The sequence below is a fragment of the Colobus angolensis genome, unplaced genomic scaffold (assembly GCF_000951035.1).
Source record: "Colobus angolensis palliatus isolate OR3802 unplaced genomic scaffold, Cang.pa_1.0 Scaffold23, whole genome shotgun sequence".
Taxonomy (NCBI): Eukaryota; Metazoa; Chordata; class Mammalia; order Primates; family Cercopithecidae; genus Colobus; species Colobus angolensis.
In genome coordinates this window covers 10,044,669-10,062,142 of record NW_012115488.1, presented here as the reverse complement: position 1 = coordinate 10,062,142, position 17,474 = coordinate 10,044,669, and the positions used below count along the sequence as shown (strand labels likewise).

At 38.1% G+C, this 17,474-nt stretch overlaps 1 protein-coding gene across 1 annotated transcript in view; it reads left to right on the top strand.

The window, feature by feature from the left end:
* The window catches only part of ARRDC3 (arrestin domain containing 3), a 15,638-nt gene extending 8,164 nt beyond the window's left edge, over positions 1-7,474 (top strand). The window contains exons 5-8 of the mRNA XM_011944261.1: positions 341-597; positions 1,238-1,400; positions 1,680-1,834; positions 4,737-7,474. Coding sequence (XP_011799651.1) covers positions 341-597; positions 1,238-1,400; positions 1,680-1,834; positions 4,737-4,793 — 632 coding nt within the window. The 3' untranslated portion in view covers positions 4,794-7,474. The remainder of the gene's footprint in view (positions 1-340; positions 598-1,237; positions 1,401-1,679; positions 1,835-4,736) is intronic.
* Positions 7,475-17,474: the final 10,000 nt, after the last annotated feature.

The window sequence follows — 17,474 nt, the reverse complement described above, 5'->3', positions numbered from 1 at the left end:
ATCGCGCCACTGCACTCCAGCCTGGGCGACAGAGTGAGACTCCGTCTCGAAGAAGGAGGAGGAGGAGGAGGAGGAAGAGGAAGAAGAAGAAGAAAAAGAAGAAGAAGAAGAAACAATGATATCAGCTTAAGGCAGGAGAATGGCGTAAACCCGGGAGGCGGAGCTTGTAGTGAGCTGAGATCTGGCCACTGCACTCCAGCCTGGGCGACAGAGTGAGACTCCGTCTCGAAAAAAAAAAAAAAGAAATCAAGATTCTTGTATATCTGGATACAAAAAAAAAGCAAAATCAAGATTTTTTTTTTTTCTAACAGTAGATATGTATATATTTTTCCCTCTCTAGGTGAATCAATTCAGATATTTGCTGAGATTGAGAACTGCTCTTCCCGAATGGTGGTGCCAAAGGCAGCCATTTACCAAACACAGGCCTTCTATGCCAAAGGGAAAATGAAGGAAGTAAAACAGCTTGTGGCTAATTTGCGTGGGGAATCCTTATCATCTGGAAAGACAGAGACGTGGAATGGCAAGTTGCTGAAAATTCCACCAGTTTCTCCCTCTATCCTCGACTGTAGTATAATCCGTGTGGAATATTCACTAATGGTATGTACACATTTAAGAGGTTTTTTTCCTTTCTTTTTTCTTTTTTGAAATACCTGTCACCCAGGCTGGAGTGCCATGGCACAGTCTCAGCTCTGCTGCAGCCTCTGCTTTCTGGGCTCCAGTGGTCCTCCCACCTCAGCCTCCCAAGTAGCTGGGACTACAGGTGTGCCTGTAGCCAGGCCTGGATAATTTTTGTATTTTTTGTAGTGATCGAGTTTCACCATGTCGCCCAGGTTGGTCTTGAACTCCTGGGCTCAAGTGATCCACCCACCATGGCCTCCCAAAGTGTTGGAATTAGAGGCTGAGCCACAGTGCCTGGCCCAAGAAGTCTTTGGTGTTTTGTTTTGTTTTGTTTTTAATCTTAAAGTTATGGAGACATAATTTTGTCTTACATCCAGGTTTTTTAATTCCATATATAGTGACATATGAAATACATAACTCTTTATATAGTTTGACTTATAATTATACCTTATATGTAAATGTACTATACAGAATTATACATAAAAGAGAAACTTTTCATGTATGTAAGATAAAAAATGAAGTAAATGGGGGTTTCAAATAACATTAAAATTGGTTATTAGTGTTTGAAAAAGATATCATACTTGGCATTCTAAATGTAATATTTATTTGCAATGTTTAGGTATATGTGGATATTCCTGGAGCTATGGATTTATTTCTTAATTTGCCACTTGTCATCGGTACCATTCCTCTACATCCATTTGGTAGCAGAACCTCAAGTGTAAGCAGTCAGTGTAGCATGAATATGAACTGGCTCAGTTTATCACTTCCTGAAAGACCTGAAGGTAATTTGATAATACATATCTAAGCTTAATCTCTTACTATTATTATCAAGAAAAGTATTTTGCTTCTGATATTTTATGACCCTAGATGAACGTAATCTTCCCCTAAAGAAAGTAGATGTGCCCCTAATATTCAGTTTTGATTATATGTCTTCATAGTTTTAATCACCAAACAAATAATGATTATTTTACCTTGACATTGCTTTTTAATACCTACTATTTTGTGTATTTTGACATGCATAAGAACATGCTGTTCGAATTGCGTGTATCTTTTTCCTTCAGCACCACCCAGCTATGCAGAAGTGGTAACAGAGGAACAAAGGCGGAACAATCTTGCACCAGTGAATGCTTGTGATGACTTTGAGAGAGCACTTCAAGGACCACTGTTTGCATATATCCAGGAGTTTCGGTTCTTGCCTCCGCCTCTTTATTCAGAGGTAAGTACCTACTCCTTAAGTATGAAATGAACTGGCTGTCTTGGGAAATAGCATTGCAGGCATTTTTTTAAAAATGTAATTAGATCTTGATTATCATGATAATAACAGAACAAATAATTTAAAACGACAGAGTAAAAGTTAAGATTAAGGTCATCGGTATTTACTAAGTTTGAGACAGGTAGGACTGTTCACTTATTAGGGAATTAATTAAGATAATGATCTAACCTCATGTTGAATTACTAATTTTTTTTTCTCTTAAACTTGTATCTTGAGACACATTTTTTGAAGGAAGAATTTTGTATATCCAAGCATCAATAGGAAGAACTGGCATTTTGCAAACACTGATTAAATAGCTAGAATTTATCTTTATCTTTTTTTTTTTATTTTTTATTTTTTTTGGGACGGAGTCTTGCTCTGTCGCCCGGGCTGGAGTGCGGTGGCCGGATCTCAGCTCACTGCAAGCTCCGCCTCCCAGGTTTACGCCATTCTCCTGCCTCAGCCTCCGGAGTAGCTGGGACTACAGGCGCCCGCCACCTCGCCCGGCTAGTTTTTTGTATTTTTAGTAGAGACGGGGTTTCACCGGGTTAGCCAGGATGGTCTCGATCTCCTGACCTCGTGATCCGCCCGTCTCGGCCTCCCAAAGTGCTAGGATTACAGGCTTGAGCCACCGCACCCGGCCATGATTCTTTTCCAATTCTTGCATATTTTGACATTCTTAGTCATAAGAAATAATGTATTTGTGGTAGCATCTTAAAACAACATTCCCACATGGTTAGACTATTTTCATTTATCTCATATCGGTGGCAGCTAAGCACTTAAATGTAAATAAAACATGGCCCTTAGGAGAAGACCACAGACTACTGAGGAAAACAAGCTAAGAAGCAAAATATTACATAATAATGTGTTAAAATGCACAGCTCATTTGAGGAGCAGCTTATTGGGTCTTGGGAATCAGGTGGGGCTTCTTGAAAAGGTGACTGTTAAGCTGAATTTTGAAGAATGAGTAGTCCTCAAAAGGCAGGAAGAACAGTATATGTAAAGACGAGGAGTAAGTAGGTAGGGTATCCAGCAATTTCACGATATTTCAGAGTGACTTTAGCCACTAGTACACATTTTTAAGGGGTTTTGGAGTTGGTTTTGATACCAAAATAATTCTGTAAATTACTAGAATCAGGTTTTTCTTTTGGTTACTGTAATTTACATAGCTGTTTTACACTGAAATACTACTCCCAAATTAAACATCAGGGGGATGGTTCATCAAATTTCTCTCTTTTTTTTTTAAAACACCATAACTGGAAGGGTCAGTTTTCCTTTGGATGCAATAATATGAGATCTTCTTCATTCATTGATTATAGAATATTCAGAATTCTTGATGAGACATAATTTTTTTCTATCTATTTCCTAATACATAAAATTTCTGTTAGATGCTAAAAGTGTTCTGTCACTTGCTACAGATTTTGTCATTACATTTTTACTTGGACATTTCTGTTTTGCTTATTATAAGTCAGTCATTTCTGGCTTGATTTGAGGCTCCCTGGCTGTCCAAGGAGGCATTTTAAAAAGAATGGCAATGTAAGTATAGTTCACTTTTAAGCAATTTGTGGGAAAATTCTGCCTCCTTTTAAAAAGCACGAAAGATAATTTGCGACTTTTAAAACCCTAAAATATGTTCAGGGTGTGATTTAACTGAGAGTTATTTGACTTTTTTCCTTCAAAAGTGTGTTTTACCTAAAGCTTCTGAGGCAATTTGGGTTGTTCCACATTTAAAATGCAAGTGGATGGGTCTCATCCAAAAGCTCTTTCAGTAAAAAATGTATTAAACCCAACAATTTGCTTTTCTGTGACCATTCTTTTTGTACCTGAGAAGCAACTTTTCATTAAAAATATATACATATGAGGCCGGGCGCGGTGGCTCAAGCCTGTAATCCCAGCACTTTGGGAGGCCGAGACGGGTGGATCACGAGGTCAGGAGATCGAGACCATCCTGGCTAACATGGTGAAACCCCGTCTCTACTAAAAATACAAAAAACTAGCCAGGCGAGGTGGCGGGCGCCTGTAGTCCCAGCTACTCCGGAGGCTGAGGCAGGAGAATGGCGTAAACCCGGGAGGCAGAGCTTGCAGTGAGCTGAGATGCGGCCACTGCACTCCAGCCTGGGCGACAGAGCAAGACTCCGTCTCAAAATAAATAAAAAATAAAAAATAAAAATAAAAATATATACATATGAAAGCCACTCCAAAGATAAAGAAGGTGAGAGGAAACCTCTTGAGTATTTTGGGTTCAGCAGTTTTACCTCCTGATACACACACTGCATTTTTGGCCATCTCTGGAGTTTTACACCCATGAGTTATTACCTCACATAAGCACATTGTTTATGTGAGTAAACAAATTGTTTGCATATTGTATAAACAAAGAGAATTGTTTACACAATTTCATTTTTCCAAAGTCAGAGGAAGCAATGAGTTAACTTTTTTGTAGAAGGATGAAAAGGGGTACTTTACAAAAGGAGATGATTGCTATGAAGATATTCTACATTGTGTATTTAGGTCTTAATTAAGTACTACTAAAGTACTGAGCAAGTCTTCTTTCAATGATAAAATTTTACTGTTAATTTTTGTGAAATAGGGGACTATTCAGACATACCTTTATAAATCTTGTTAATCCAGTAATTAAATATCAGGTACTTTATAGGTACCAGCACCCTTTCCTCCCCACATAGCATTTCAGATATGAAAAGAGAATAATTGGATACAATATGCTATAATTGGATACAATATGCTAACAAGCTGTGTATGCTCTCTCTGATTACATTTCTTGACTAGTATTCAGAATTGTAGTCATTTGCTGCATTCTTCCTAGACCTCATGAAATAACTCTGTAAACTTTTTTCTCATTTCTTTCTAGATTGATCCAAATCCTGATCAGTCAGCAGATGATAGACCATCCTGCCCCTCTCGTTGAAGGAACACTTGGTTGAATCAAGTTGATGTGGGTTCCGAACTGTATCTCTTCCGGCTGAGGACAGAGAAGTATCTTGGAGACACGTTTCAGAGGAAGTGGAATTGCTTTTGCCCAGAAAAATGGCGAATACATGAAACAACCAGTGATCATGCTTTAGAAGCCTACAGCAACATTCTGGGACTGCTCCAACATGCTTGAAGATCTAAGCTTTTCTCTTTTAAAATTGGCACATACTCAGAGCAGTCTTCTTAGCCTATGGTCGTACGTGTCAAGACACCACGTTGTAAAGAGGGATGATTTCCTTCTTTTGATTTGAAAATTTGCACATGCTCAATGCTTACATTGTGCGGTTCAATGTCACTACAGCTTTTTTTTTTTTTTTTTTTTTTTTCCTATTTTTGCCAGACTCTTGATACTCTTAAAACTTGTTTGTGGTCAGCACAACAAGGAACAAAAGAAAGCTTTGAAAAAACTTTAACATGAAAAAACGCACTGACATTTTTTTTTTAATTTAATATAGCCTGGACTTTACCTGCGTATGCACATGCTCAGAATTGTCCTACTAGGCTGACCATGTATCACCTCTTCAGCTTGGATCCAGTTGTGGATTTATTTACAAACATCAAATGCCTTCAAGCCAATCCTTTTTGCTGTATGTTTTGCAGCCTACTGTAGTAGATACGCAACAGATAATGTGGGGAAAAAGAGATGAGAGGAGGAAGCTAATAAGAGACTGTCAAGATTGTATACCTTCTTGGTTTCTTTTAAAAATTTGTTGCCTTTCTACTATTACAGCAAAGCAGCATTTTGTTACTGACTGCCTAAAATCACTTAATCTCAGGTGAACGCATCACTTGCCAAACTGTTGGAATGCTATTTGTGTTTTGTTGCACTGTTTTTTTTTGTTTGTTCGTTTATTTGGTTGGCTTTTTGGAGAGGGAAATTTGGAAACGGGACATACACAAAAGTTATAACCCACCCACATTCCCTTTTTATCATGACATGCAAGAAGAAACTAGCTGAGCTAAGAATGGAGTGAAGAAAGGCAGTATGGCAGGCACCAGCAAAGAGTTGAGGGCTGTTGCTCTTAAAAATTATTTTTATTATTATTATTTTAAAAGTATGGAAGTTTTCCATTCACTGGGGAAAGGAGGGAAAAGTGCATTTATTTTTATACAGAGTTACTTAATTACCTCCAAAACACATATGTTGGAAATCGTTTTTGCTGGTGCAAAGTATATTAATGAGCAGGAATACATATATTAAGGTTATGATTAGAGAGCTCAATTTGTATCTTTGCTATCTTGCTCAAGCTTGATATAGCATGAAAACTCAACTTTATTCCAAAAGTATATAACTTCAAAATTTAAAATACTAGAACGTTTGCTGTGATAAATCTTTTGTATTTTTGTGTTTTTCTAATGAGAATACTGTTTTTCATTACCTAAAGAACAATTTGCTAAACATGAGAAATCACTCACTTTGATCATGTATAGATTACATAGGAAGAACAATCACATCAGTAAATTATAGTTTATATTAAAGGTAATTTTCTGTTGGCTCATAACAAATATACCAGCATTCATGATAGCATTTCAGCATTTTCCAAGGTACCAAGTGTACTTATTTTGTTGTTGTTGTTGTTGTTGTATTTTAGAAGGAATTCAGCTCTGATGTTTTTAAAGAAAACCAGCATCTCTGATGTTGCAACATACGTGTAAAATGGGTGTTACATCTATCCTGCCATTTAACCCCACAGTTAATAAAGTGGCTGAAAATAATAGTAGCTCTGGCTTGGTGCTTGACCTGGTTAAATACTGTCTTAAAGCTCATACAAAACAAATAGGCTTTTCCATAAGTGGCCTTTAAGAAAACATGGAAGACAATTCATGTTTGAAAAATGCTGACAGGGTGAAGAAAGCCCAGTGTAAAAATGAATCGCGTTTTAAGTGATTCGGTTAAAGGGTTTGGGCTCCCGTAGCAAACTAATACTAGATAATAAGGAAATGGGGGTGAAGTATTTTTTTATTGTTAAATCATTTTGTGAATGTCCCCCTCAAAAAAAAGCTAATGGAATATTTGGCATAAAGGGCATTTGGTGGTTTTTTTTTTGTTTTGGGGGGATTGTCAGAAAATCCCTTTTCTCTCTTATGTCTGACTAGGGAACAATTGTTGATATGCATAGCATTGGAATACTTGTCATTATATACTCTTACAAATGACACATGAAGCAAGAATGACCAATATTCTGATAATTGGCACTGGATCACAAAATGTGATAAAACTTTAAAATGTATAAAACTTTATCAAATAAAGTTTTATTTTCCCCATTAAAAAGTATTTCTTTAGAGGCATTACTTTTTCAAAAATATTGGTCAATTCCTGACATAAGATGTGAGGTTCACAGTTGTATTCCAGTATTCAAGATAGATTCCTGATTTTTCAATTAGGAAAAGTAAAATCCAAAATGTTAGCAAAACAAAGTGCAATATTAAATGTTTGCTTTATAGATTATATTCTATGGCTGTTTGTAATTTCTCTTTTTTTCCTTTTTTATTTGGTGCTGAATATGTTCTTGTAGGCTCTGTTTTAAGAAAACAATATGTGGGAAATGATTTAATTTTTCCTATTGCTCTTCCTTGTGGAAAATAAAGTGTTTTTTTTTTTTCTGTTTTGTATAATTGTTTGGAGATTTATTTGAATCTTGATCATATTAGTAACTCACCATACATGCACATACATTAAACTGTTATAATTAAACTCTATTTTAAGCCATTCTGGGTAAGAATTATATCTAGGTCTGTACTAAAGAAAATTACTGACCAACTCTTAGGCTAAAGCAGTCCTCTTGTCTCAGCCTGCCAAGTAGCTAGGACTATAGGTGCACACCACCACACCCAGCTAATTTTCTAATTTTTTTGTAGTCGTGGTCTCACTATGTTACCCAAGCGGATCTCAAACTCCTGGCCTCAAGCAGTCCTCCCAACTTGGCTTCCCAAAGCACTGGGATGATAGGCGTGAGACACCATGTCCAGACTCTAAATTTCAGTCTTAAATATGAAGCAAACTTAACCAGGTAAAATAATTCACTTACAGGCACCAATTCCTTCTCACTGTGTTGTGTTGAAATTACCAGTATTTCAAGAGTACATAAACATAACATAGTTACATTTTTTTTTGTTTTTAAGAGTGTGTCTCACTTCATCGCCCAGGCTGCAGTGCAGTAGCAGGATCTCGGCTCACTTCAGCCTTGACTTCCCAGGTTCAAGCAATCCTCCTGCCTCAGACCCCCTCAGTAGCTGAGACTACAGGCATACCCCACCATGCCCAGCTAATTTTTGTGTTTTTTGTAAAGATGAGATTTTGCCATGTTGCCCAGGCTAGTCTCAAAGTCCTGGACTCAAGTGATCCACCCCACTTGGCCTCCAAAGTGCTAGGATTACAGGCGCAAACCACCACACCTGGCCTAAAGGTTACATTTATTTCTAATTTTTGAAGAATATCTCTAAATTTCTTTCAATTTTAAAAACAGTGAATATTCTTTGTCTTAAAAGAATCAATTTTACAGTGTGTGATAACCTTAGAAGTACTTTTGGAGTCACATCTAGAATTTTTCTAAATGTGTTTATACATTCATGCATGAGTTATCAAGTTGTATATGGGCCTTACTATATGATTCTCCAATATTTCTTCCCAAATATATATTCACATACGAAGTATGTTACCAAGAGGCATCTAGACATACACTTTGGGTTTTTTTTGTTTTGTTTTTTGAGACAGGGTCTTGCGCTTTTGCCCAGGCTGGAGTGCAGTGATATGATCACAGCTCACTACCTCCCGGGCTCAAGAGACCCTCCCACTTCAGCCTCCCCAGTAGCTGGTACTACAGGCACGTGCCACTATGCCTGCTAATTTTTTTTTTTTAATGTTTGTAGAGCTGGTATCTTGCTATGTTGCCCAGGCTGGTCTCAAATTCCTGGTCTCAAGCAATCCTGCTGACCTCCCAAAGTGTTGAGATTACAGGCAAGAGCCACAGAGCCTGGCATAGACATACAAATGTATACCTTTTGTATACATTTATAGCCACTTAATTTTAGGAAATACTGTCATCCTTTTCATTCAACAGAAGCCAGTGATAACATAATAAAGTCTTAATACATTAAGGAATAACAAGCCAGGCCCGTAATCCCAGCACCTCTGGAGACTGAGGTGTGAATCTGCTGAGGTCAGGAGTTCAAGACCAGCTGGGCCAACATGGGAAAACCCCATCTCTACTAAAAATACAAAAATTAGCCGGGCGTGCATGCGCCTGTAATCCTAGCTACTCAGAAGGCTGAGGCACAAGAATCACTTGAACCCGGGAGGAAGAGGCTGCAGTGAGCTAAGATCATACCACTGTACTCCAGCCTAGGTGACAGAGTGAGACTCTGTCTAAAAATAAATAAATAAATAAATAATAAGGAATAACAATGACAGTGTGGAAGAGGGGACTTGTAGAATGAGAAGGGTAGACCTAGGTTCTGGGTTCAGCTCTTTAGACGGAGCATAGAACAAAATGCAAGTTGATTTCCTCATCTACAAAGTGGAAAAGTAGCTACCCAAGGTCATTTTCACCACTGGAGGTGTGAGCTTATACTTCTTTTTTTTTTCCAAGACTGGGTCTCTATCCTCCTGCCTCAGCCTCCAGATTAGCTAGCACCACAGGCATGTGCCACCATGCCCAGCTAGTGTTTTATAGAGACAAGAGTCCTGCTTTGTTGTCCAGATTGGCCTTAAACTCCTGGTCTCAGGTGATCCTCCCCCTTCAGCCTCCCAAAGCGTTTAAGTAAGAAGATAATGCTTTTACATGATCTTCTAAGTACATATCTACACATCTTTTAAGTAAGAAGATAATGCTGTAAATCAGTTATATTGGACAGTCACCACATTGCTTCTAAGACTGTATTAGAATACTTATAGACGTTGAGTTCAGCACACGTCCCTTAGGTTACATAAGAGCATGAATTATCTTCTGCTTTTGTATTAACTCAACTACACTTTGATCAAAGTCTTATTGCCATTAGTTACAATTTGTTGAATGGCTGAACTTGGTATATTTACCAGTACTTTTGGTTGTAGGATAGGGAGAAATTCAGACTTGCTTAAGAAAAAACTGAATATATTAACTTGTAATTCCAGGAATAAAATATATTAAACACATCTGAATCCAGGAATCCAAATAATGCCCCGGGGACATACTTTTTTATTGCTTCATCTTATCCCTTTTTATATTGGCCTTATTCTTTCATATTAGCCTTACTTTTTCATGTTAGATAGACCAGGAAAGATGACCCCTTTTATACTTGAAGGATGACATACCACCTAGAGTCCCAAAATCACTTTTTTTTTTTCTTTTTGAGTCAAGGTCTGGCTCTGCCACCCAGGCTGGATGGAAATGGTGCAATCTCCGCTCATCGCAACCTCCACCATCTCACAGGCTCAAACCATCCTCCCACCTCAGCCTCCCAAGTAGCACCACCACACCAGCTAATTTTTGTATATTTGGTCGAGATGGGGTTTTGCCATGTTGCCCGGCCTGGTTCTGAACCCCTGACCTCAAGCAATCTTCCCTCCTGGCCTCCCAAAGTGTTAAGATTACAGGCATGAACCACCGTATCTGGCAACAAAATCACTTCTTAAGAGAGATTGTGATTGGCCAACACCTGGGTCATATTTTATACCACATAAAATGGGTTTCTCAGTAGAAAGAGTTCTGTTTCCAGAAAGGACAAAGTGATTACTACATTCTTGCTATTTCGAGTGATGTCCAAACCAGCAGCAATGGCATCCCACAGAAGCTCATTAGAAAAATCAACTGTCAAGATCTACCCTAGAACACTGACCCACATGACCCAGATGACATTTTTGAGATAGAACTTTGTAACTACTGAGTCAGTAGGCAGTTATACTTTCAGGATTTTTTTTTTTTTTTTTTGAGAAAGAGTCTAACTCTGTTGCCCAGGCTAAAGTGCAGTGGCACAATCTCAGCTCCCTGCAACCTCTGCCTCCTGGGTTCAAGTGATTCTCCTGCCTCAGCCTCCCCAGTAGCTGGGATTAGAGGTGCGCACTGCCATGCCTGGCTAATTTTTGTATTTTTAGTAGAGACAGAGTTTCGCCATGTTGACCAGGCTGGTTTCGAACTCCAGACCTCATGTGATCTGCCCACCTCGGCCTCCCAAAGTGCTGGGATTACAAGCGTGAGCCACCATGCCCAGTCTTACCTTTGGAATTTTTATGTCAGCAATCAACATTTCTCAAAACTTCCATGACAAAATAATGACATAATTCTACCTTTTAATTTTTTGATATCAAAGTCAATACAGAAGGGAGACAAATGTTTCCAACTAGACAAAACTTTATTAATACAGTTTATTTTGACTTTTGAGAAATATAATCTGCAATATTTAACAAAAAAAACTGAGAAAAATAATGAGGAAATGAAATGAATGAATGAACATGGAAGGATCACTGCAAATCCAAGAGAACTAGTGTTTTGAAAATCCAAAGGTATGTCTACCTGGAAATGGAACCAGTATCACTGTATTTGACTGTTGGACAGCATAAAGTTAAACATATAAGGAAAGAAAATTTTTTGAACCACCTTCGCAAATACCAACTTAAATGATGTCAAGATAGATGTCAAGATAGTATATCTTGACATAGCAAAAAAGCAATAAAGTTGCTTTGGAATAGTTTCTAGCATTTACATGTCAAAAATATATATCCTAACGTTATTCAAGAAAACAAATGTTTACGACATTTATATTATGAATCTCTAACACAGCATAGCTAATTCTAACTGGAAATGGATTTTTGCTACTTCTGAATTCAAGACCTAGATAAGTTCTCACATCAATTTCCTGTCCAAATAATAATTATTACTTCTGGCATTGGTAGGTCTCTGGGGAAGTTAATAAGACAGTAAGTTAGAACATAACTTTGTATAATTTGGAAGTCTGTTTACTAGTTACGTAGAACAGTCTTACCAGTGAATAGAAGGAAATGAGAGATTAAAATATACTCTCTTAATTTTTAACCTTAAAAAATGATGTTAATTTCACCAATTCATGGGTGCAGTGGCTCACACCTGTAATCCCAACACTTTAAGAGGCTGAGGAGAGAGGACTGCTTGAGCCCAGGAGTTCAAGACCAGCCTGGGCAACACGCAGAAACTCTGTCTCTACCAAAAACGCAAAAATTAGCCAGGCATTGTGGCTAATTTTACTTGTGGTCCCAGCTACCTGGGATTCTGAGGTAGGAGAATCACCTGAGCCCTGGGAGGTGGAGTCTGCAGTGAGCCATGATCATGCCACTGCACTCCAGCCTGGGCAACAGAGTAAGATCCTGTCTCAGAAAACAAACACAGTTCACCAACTCATAGATCTAACAGTGATGATAAAAGTAATGATAGTCAAAGTATTATGCACTAATTATTTTAGATAATGTGAATTTTTGCCAAAGGAAAAGCTGTTCGATTCTTATAGAATATAGGAATTTATACTTATTAGGTAATTTTTGTCAAATTAATTTACAACTTAATAAGAGAAAGGCAAATTATTAGAATAAGCAGTCAGGAGGATCTGGTTTATTTGCTTTTTTTTGGTTTTGTTTTTTTTTTGCTTTTTTTTAGGAAAATTCCACATTTCCACCTTCTAGTACAAGGCACACTTTTATAATCCAGACAGCTTGACAAGTCTGAATCCCAAAGAATAGTATTAAGATGGCTAGAATAAAAGGAAAACAGCAAGAAACTAAGATAACAGCACACGCATCATGCAAACTAATAGTATGCTGGTAGCCTATGAATGCATATACAGAACCTACGGCAATAAAATCATACATGCTTTCTTCTCTAGTCTGTCAATTCCAAATACAAAAGAAGAGAAGATGTTACGTTCCCTCTCTTTCACCATTCTTCCTCCCATTTGGAAAGCCAATTCTAGAAATCCTTCGTGAGGAAAAGCCATAGGAATCCATGCTGTATAATGGAAGCCACGGACAAATGCCCCAGGCTGGTGAGCTTTCATGAGTCTTGAGCAAACTGATCAGTAGACTGATCAGGAAAATCCCAATAAATTCTCTCATTGACTTGCTCCCTAGGTTAGTTTCCTGTGGCTGCTATAACAAATCACCACAAAGCTTAGAAAAATAGAAATTTATTCTCCCACAGTTCTGGAGACTAGAGGTGGCAAAAACAAGATATTGGCAGGACCATATTCCTCTGAATCCTGTAGGGAAAAAATATTTGCTTGCTTCTCCTAGCTTCTGGTGGTGCCTGATGTTATAGTTTGGATGTTCAGCCCCTGCAAATCTCATGCTGAAATGTGATTAGTGTTAGAAGCCGAGCCCAACCGGAGGTGTTTGGGTCACAGAGGCAGATCCCTCAAGAATGGCTTGGTGCCTTCCCCAAGGTAATAAGTGAGTTTTCATTCTATTAGTCCGTGGGAGATCTGGTTGATAAAAAGAGTCTGGCACCTCCCTCTCCCATCACTCTCTTGCTCCTTCTTTCACTATGCTTGCCATTTGCCTTCCACTATGACTGAAAGCTTCCTAAGGCCCTCATCAGAAACAGATGCTGGTTGCATGCCTTTTGTACAGCCTGCAGAACAATGAGCCCAATAAACCTCTTTTCTTTGTAAATTACCCAGCCTCGGGTATTCCTTTTTTCTTTTTTTTTCTTTCTTTACTTTATTTCTTTTTTAAAAATACGGAGTCTGGCTCTGTCACCCAGGCTGGAGTGCACTGGCACAATTATAGCTCACTCACTGCAGCCCTGCAGACTCAATCTCCTGGGCTCAACTGATCCTTCTGCTTCAGCCTTCCCAGTAGCTGGAACTCCAGGTGTGTGCCACCATACTCAGCTATTTTTTTTTTTTTAGAAACAGTGTCTCATTATGCTGTGCAGGCTGGCCTCGAAATCCTGCCCTCAAGCAATCCTCTCACCTCGGCCTCCCAAAGTGCTGGGATTACAGGCACAAGCTTCCATTCCCAGCCAATATTCCTTTATAGCAACACAAAGTGGACTAACAGCTGGCAATCCTTGGCATCTCTTGGTTTGTAACTGCATCACTCCAAAGTCCACCTCCATTGTTTTAGGGTCATCTTCTCCTTGTGTATCTCCATCTCTCCATATGGCTTCCTTCTCCCTGTGTCTCTTTCTTTATAAGGATACCAGTCATATTGGATTAAGGGCCTACCCTACTGTAGCATGACTTCATATCAACTAATCACATCTACAATGACTCTATTTCCAAATAAGGCCACATTCTGAGGTATTAGGGGTTAGGGCTTCAATATTTCTTTTTGGAGGATATAATTCAGCCCATAGCACTCTCCTTCTCTCCCCAAAATAGAACATGATAACTGTATAGTATCCATAAGGAAGAGCTTCCTGTTTAGAGTAAATATAGTGAGCTATTCCTAACTTTACAGAGCAGACTCAATCCTGAAATGTAAAATCAATAGAGATTAAAGGAAACTATTTTTTTTCTAGACACTGGTACTGTGGTGGGTGAGTACTCAAAATAGGAGATAACTAACCTGAGTTCTGTGTCACTAATCATCAGAGAAATGAAAAACAAAACCACAATGAGATTGAATGTGGTTTTCGTTGTGGGGAAAAAAAGAAAAAAACCACAATGAGATATCATCTCACATCAGGCAGAAAGGCTATTATTAGAAAGTCAAAAAATAACAGATGCTGGCGAGGTTGCAGAGCCAAGGAAAACACTGTTGGTGGGAATGTCAATTAGTCCAGCCACTGTGGAAAGCAGATTGGAGATTTCTTAAAGAACTGAAAATAGAATTTCCATTCAACCAACAATCTATTGCTGTATACATACCCAAAGGGAAAGAAATCATTCTACCAAAAAGACACCTGCACTCACTTGTTTATAACAGCACTATTCACAATAGCAAAGACATGGTATCAACTTAGGTGCCCATCAGTAGCAAATTAAATAAAGAAAATCTGGTTCATCTACACAGTGGAACACTATGCAGCCATAAAAAAGAATTAAATCATGTCCTTTGTAGCAACATGAATGCAGTTGGAGGCCTTTATCCTAAGCAAATTAACACAGAAAGAGAAAAGCAAACACTGCATGTTCTCACTTATAGGTAGGAGTTAAACACTGGGTACAAAGGACGTAACGATAGCAATAACAGACACTAGGGACTCCAAAAGGTGGGTGCGGGAAGGGTTGAAAAACCACCTATTGGGTGCTATGTTTTCTTTTGGGTAATGAGATCAATTGAAGCCCAAACCTCAGTTATATGCAATGTACTCCTGTAACAAACCTGTACATGTACCCCCTGGGTCTAAAATTTAAAAAAGAAAGAAAGAAAGAAATCTAAATTCTGGTCCACATCCACTAAGTGGCCCAATGAACTTGAACAAGTGATTTAAGTTCTCTGGGGGCCCCATTTCCTGTTTCCTAATCTATAAAACAAAGACCCTTCCAGCAATATCTTTCTACTTAGAGTGCCTGATACAATGGAGTTAAAATACCATAGCCTTGTATCCAGGCTTTAAGATTTCATATTATTGTAACATTCATAATTTCCCTAGATTTTAACCAATATCACAGCTTAAAACTTGCACAATTTAACCCCAGTCACCTAATGGATAAGGCACTGGCTTAAAATATTAATTAATTAATTAATTTAAAAATAAAAAATAATTGAATAGAATAAAAAATTGAAATTAAAAATTTTTTAAAGTTAAGAAAAAATAATTTAAAATTTTTAATAAAATAAGTAATAAAAAAGTAAAAAAGTAAACACATAAAAATAAATTAAAAATTAAAGCAAAAACTTATACAATTTCATTTTACTCTAGGAAATAATTTGTACTACTGTGTAGGCCACTACCTTATTTCAAAACAGTTGAAGCTCACCACATTCTTTCAAGGCTAGCCACAAAATTATCCAGTGACCACAGTGTTCTGGGAAGTGAACTGAATTAAGAATTAATAATCTTTAGCCAGGTTTGGTGGTTCAACAGTGCCTGTAATCCCGGCACTCCGGGAGGCTGAGGCGGTAGGATCACGTGAGCTTAGGAGTCTGAGACCTGCCTGGGAAACATAGCAAGACCCTAACTCTATTTTTTTAAGTAATTTGTTTAATAAATTTTTTTTTTAAATTCTAACTCCCAGTCTTCCTACAGCCAGCCAATCACAATGCAATGTACCCATCAGTAAACTCCCTGGATGTTAGTTTCTTCATTCCTCTCAAGACAAGTGAAAGTTTTCCATAACTTCTGAAATTTCTTCTAGCCAAATATTGTACATCTTTTCAATGGAAATGAAATTCAGGAGAGATCTTTCTTTTATAATGCCACATACTATGTAATTTGGTGTTAGTTTGGTTATCTAGTCATAATTCCATGTAAAGTAATTAAAATCTTCCTAATTTTTGCCAAGTATTAAGTAATTTTAATGTATACTGTTTAAGCCAAGATGTAAATTTTAAAATCTCCAGGAAATTATCAGTAAATAATTATGTATTTACTACTACATAATTATGTATTTGATTTTTCTTTTTTCTGTTTTTTTTTTTTTTTTGAGACAGGGTCTTACTGTGTCACCCAGACTGTAGTGCAGTGTCAGGATTTCAGCTCACTGCAACCTCAGCCTCCTGTGTTCAAGCAATTCTCCTGCCTCAGCCTTCCAAGTAACCTACAGGCATGGGCCACCACACCAGGCTAATTTTCTGGGGGGTTTTTGTTTGCTTGTTTGTTTTGTTTTTTGAGACAGAGTCTCACTCTCACCCAGGCAGGAGTGCACTGGCACGATCTTGGCTCACTGCAACCTCCGCCTCCCAGATTCAAGCGATTCTCCTGCCTCAGCCTCCCGAGTAGCCGGGATTACAGGCGTGAGCCACTGCACCTGACCAATTTTCTGTATTTTCAGTAGAGACAGGATTTCACCATGTTGGCCAGACTGGTCTCGAATTCCTGGTCTCAAGTGATCTGCCTATCTCTGCCTCCCAAAGTGCTGGGATTATTGGCATGAGCCACCACACCCGGCCAGAAATATATTTGATTATACATTATAATTTATGTATGTGTGTGTGTACACACAAAACTTAGGAAACTAATTTGTGGAAACAACATTTGAGTCGTAGTTGGTCTAAGAGTTGCCTGGTACTCAGGAGCCACTGCGAAGCCACTGCCTGCTTATTTATGGTAAAGGTACTGCTGACTCTGGCTTACATAATGAAGGGAGGGAAACAGGAAGACCATAAGGTAAGCAGAAACATTCCTTCTAAGGGAGGTTGAATATTTCTCTGTTCACCTTAATGTAGTTTACTTCCATGGTAATCTCCAAGTTAGTCTTAACATTAGAGGCTTTCAAGAGGAAAAAAGGACCCTGGGATATTTCTATTTGGGACAATGCTACTCAAGTACAGAATGGAAAAGCCTGGAGAAAATGGTAGCAAAAAGTCTCTGCTACCAATCCCTCTTGTTACACAGCACGATTTCTTCCAAAATGCCTTTGGTTCAGCTCTAATGAAATACAACGTAATAGAGTTTTGTTACCTTAGAGTATAATCTATATGACTGTTTGACACTTAGCTTTCTTGATTCAATAAAGGAGAAAAAAAAGTTCCAGTTTAAGGAAAATCTATTAATGCATTAAG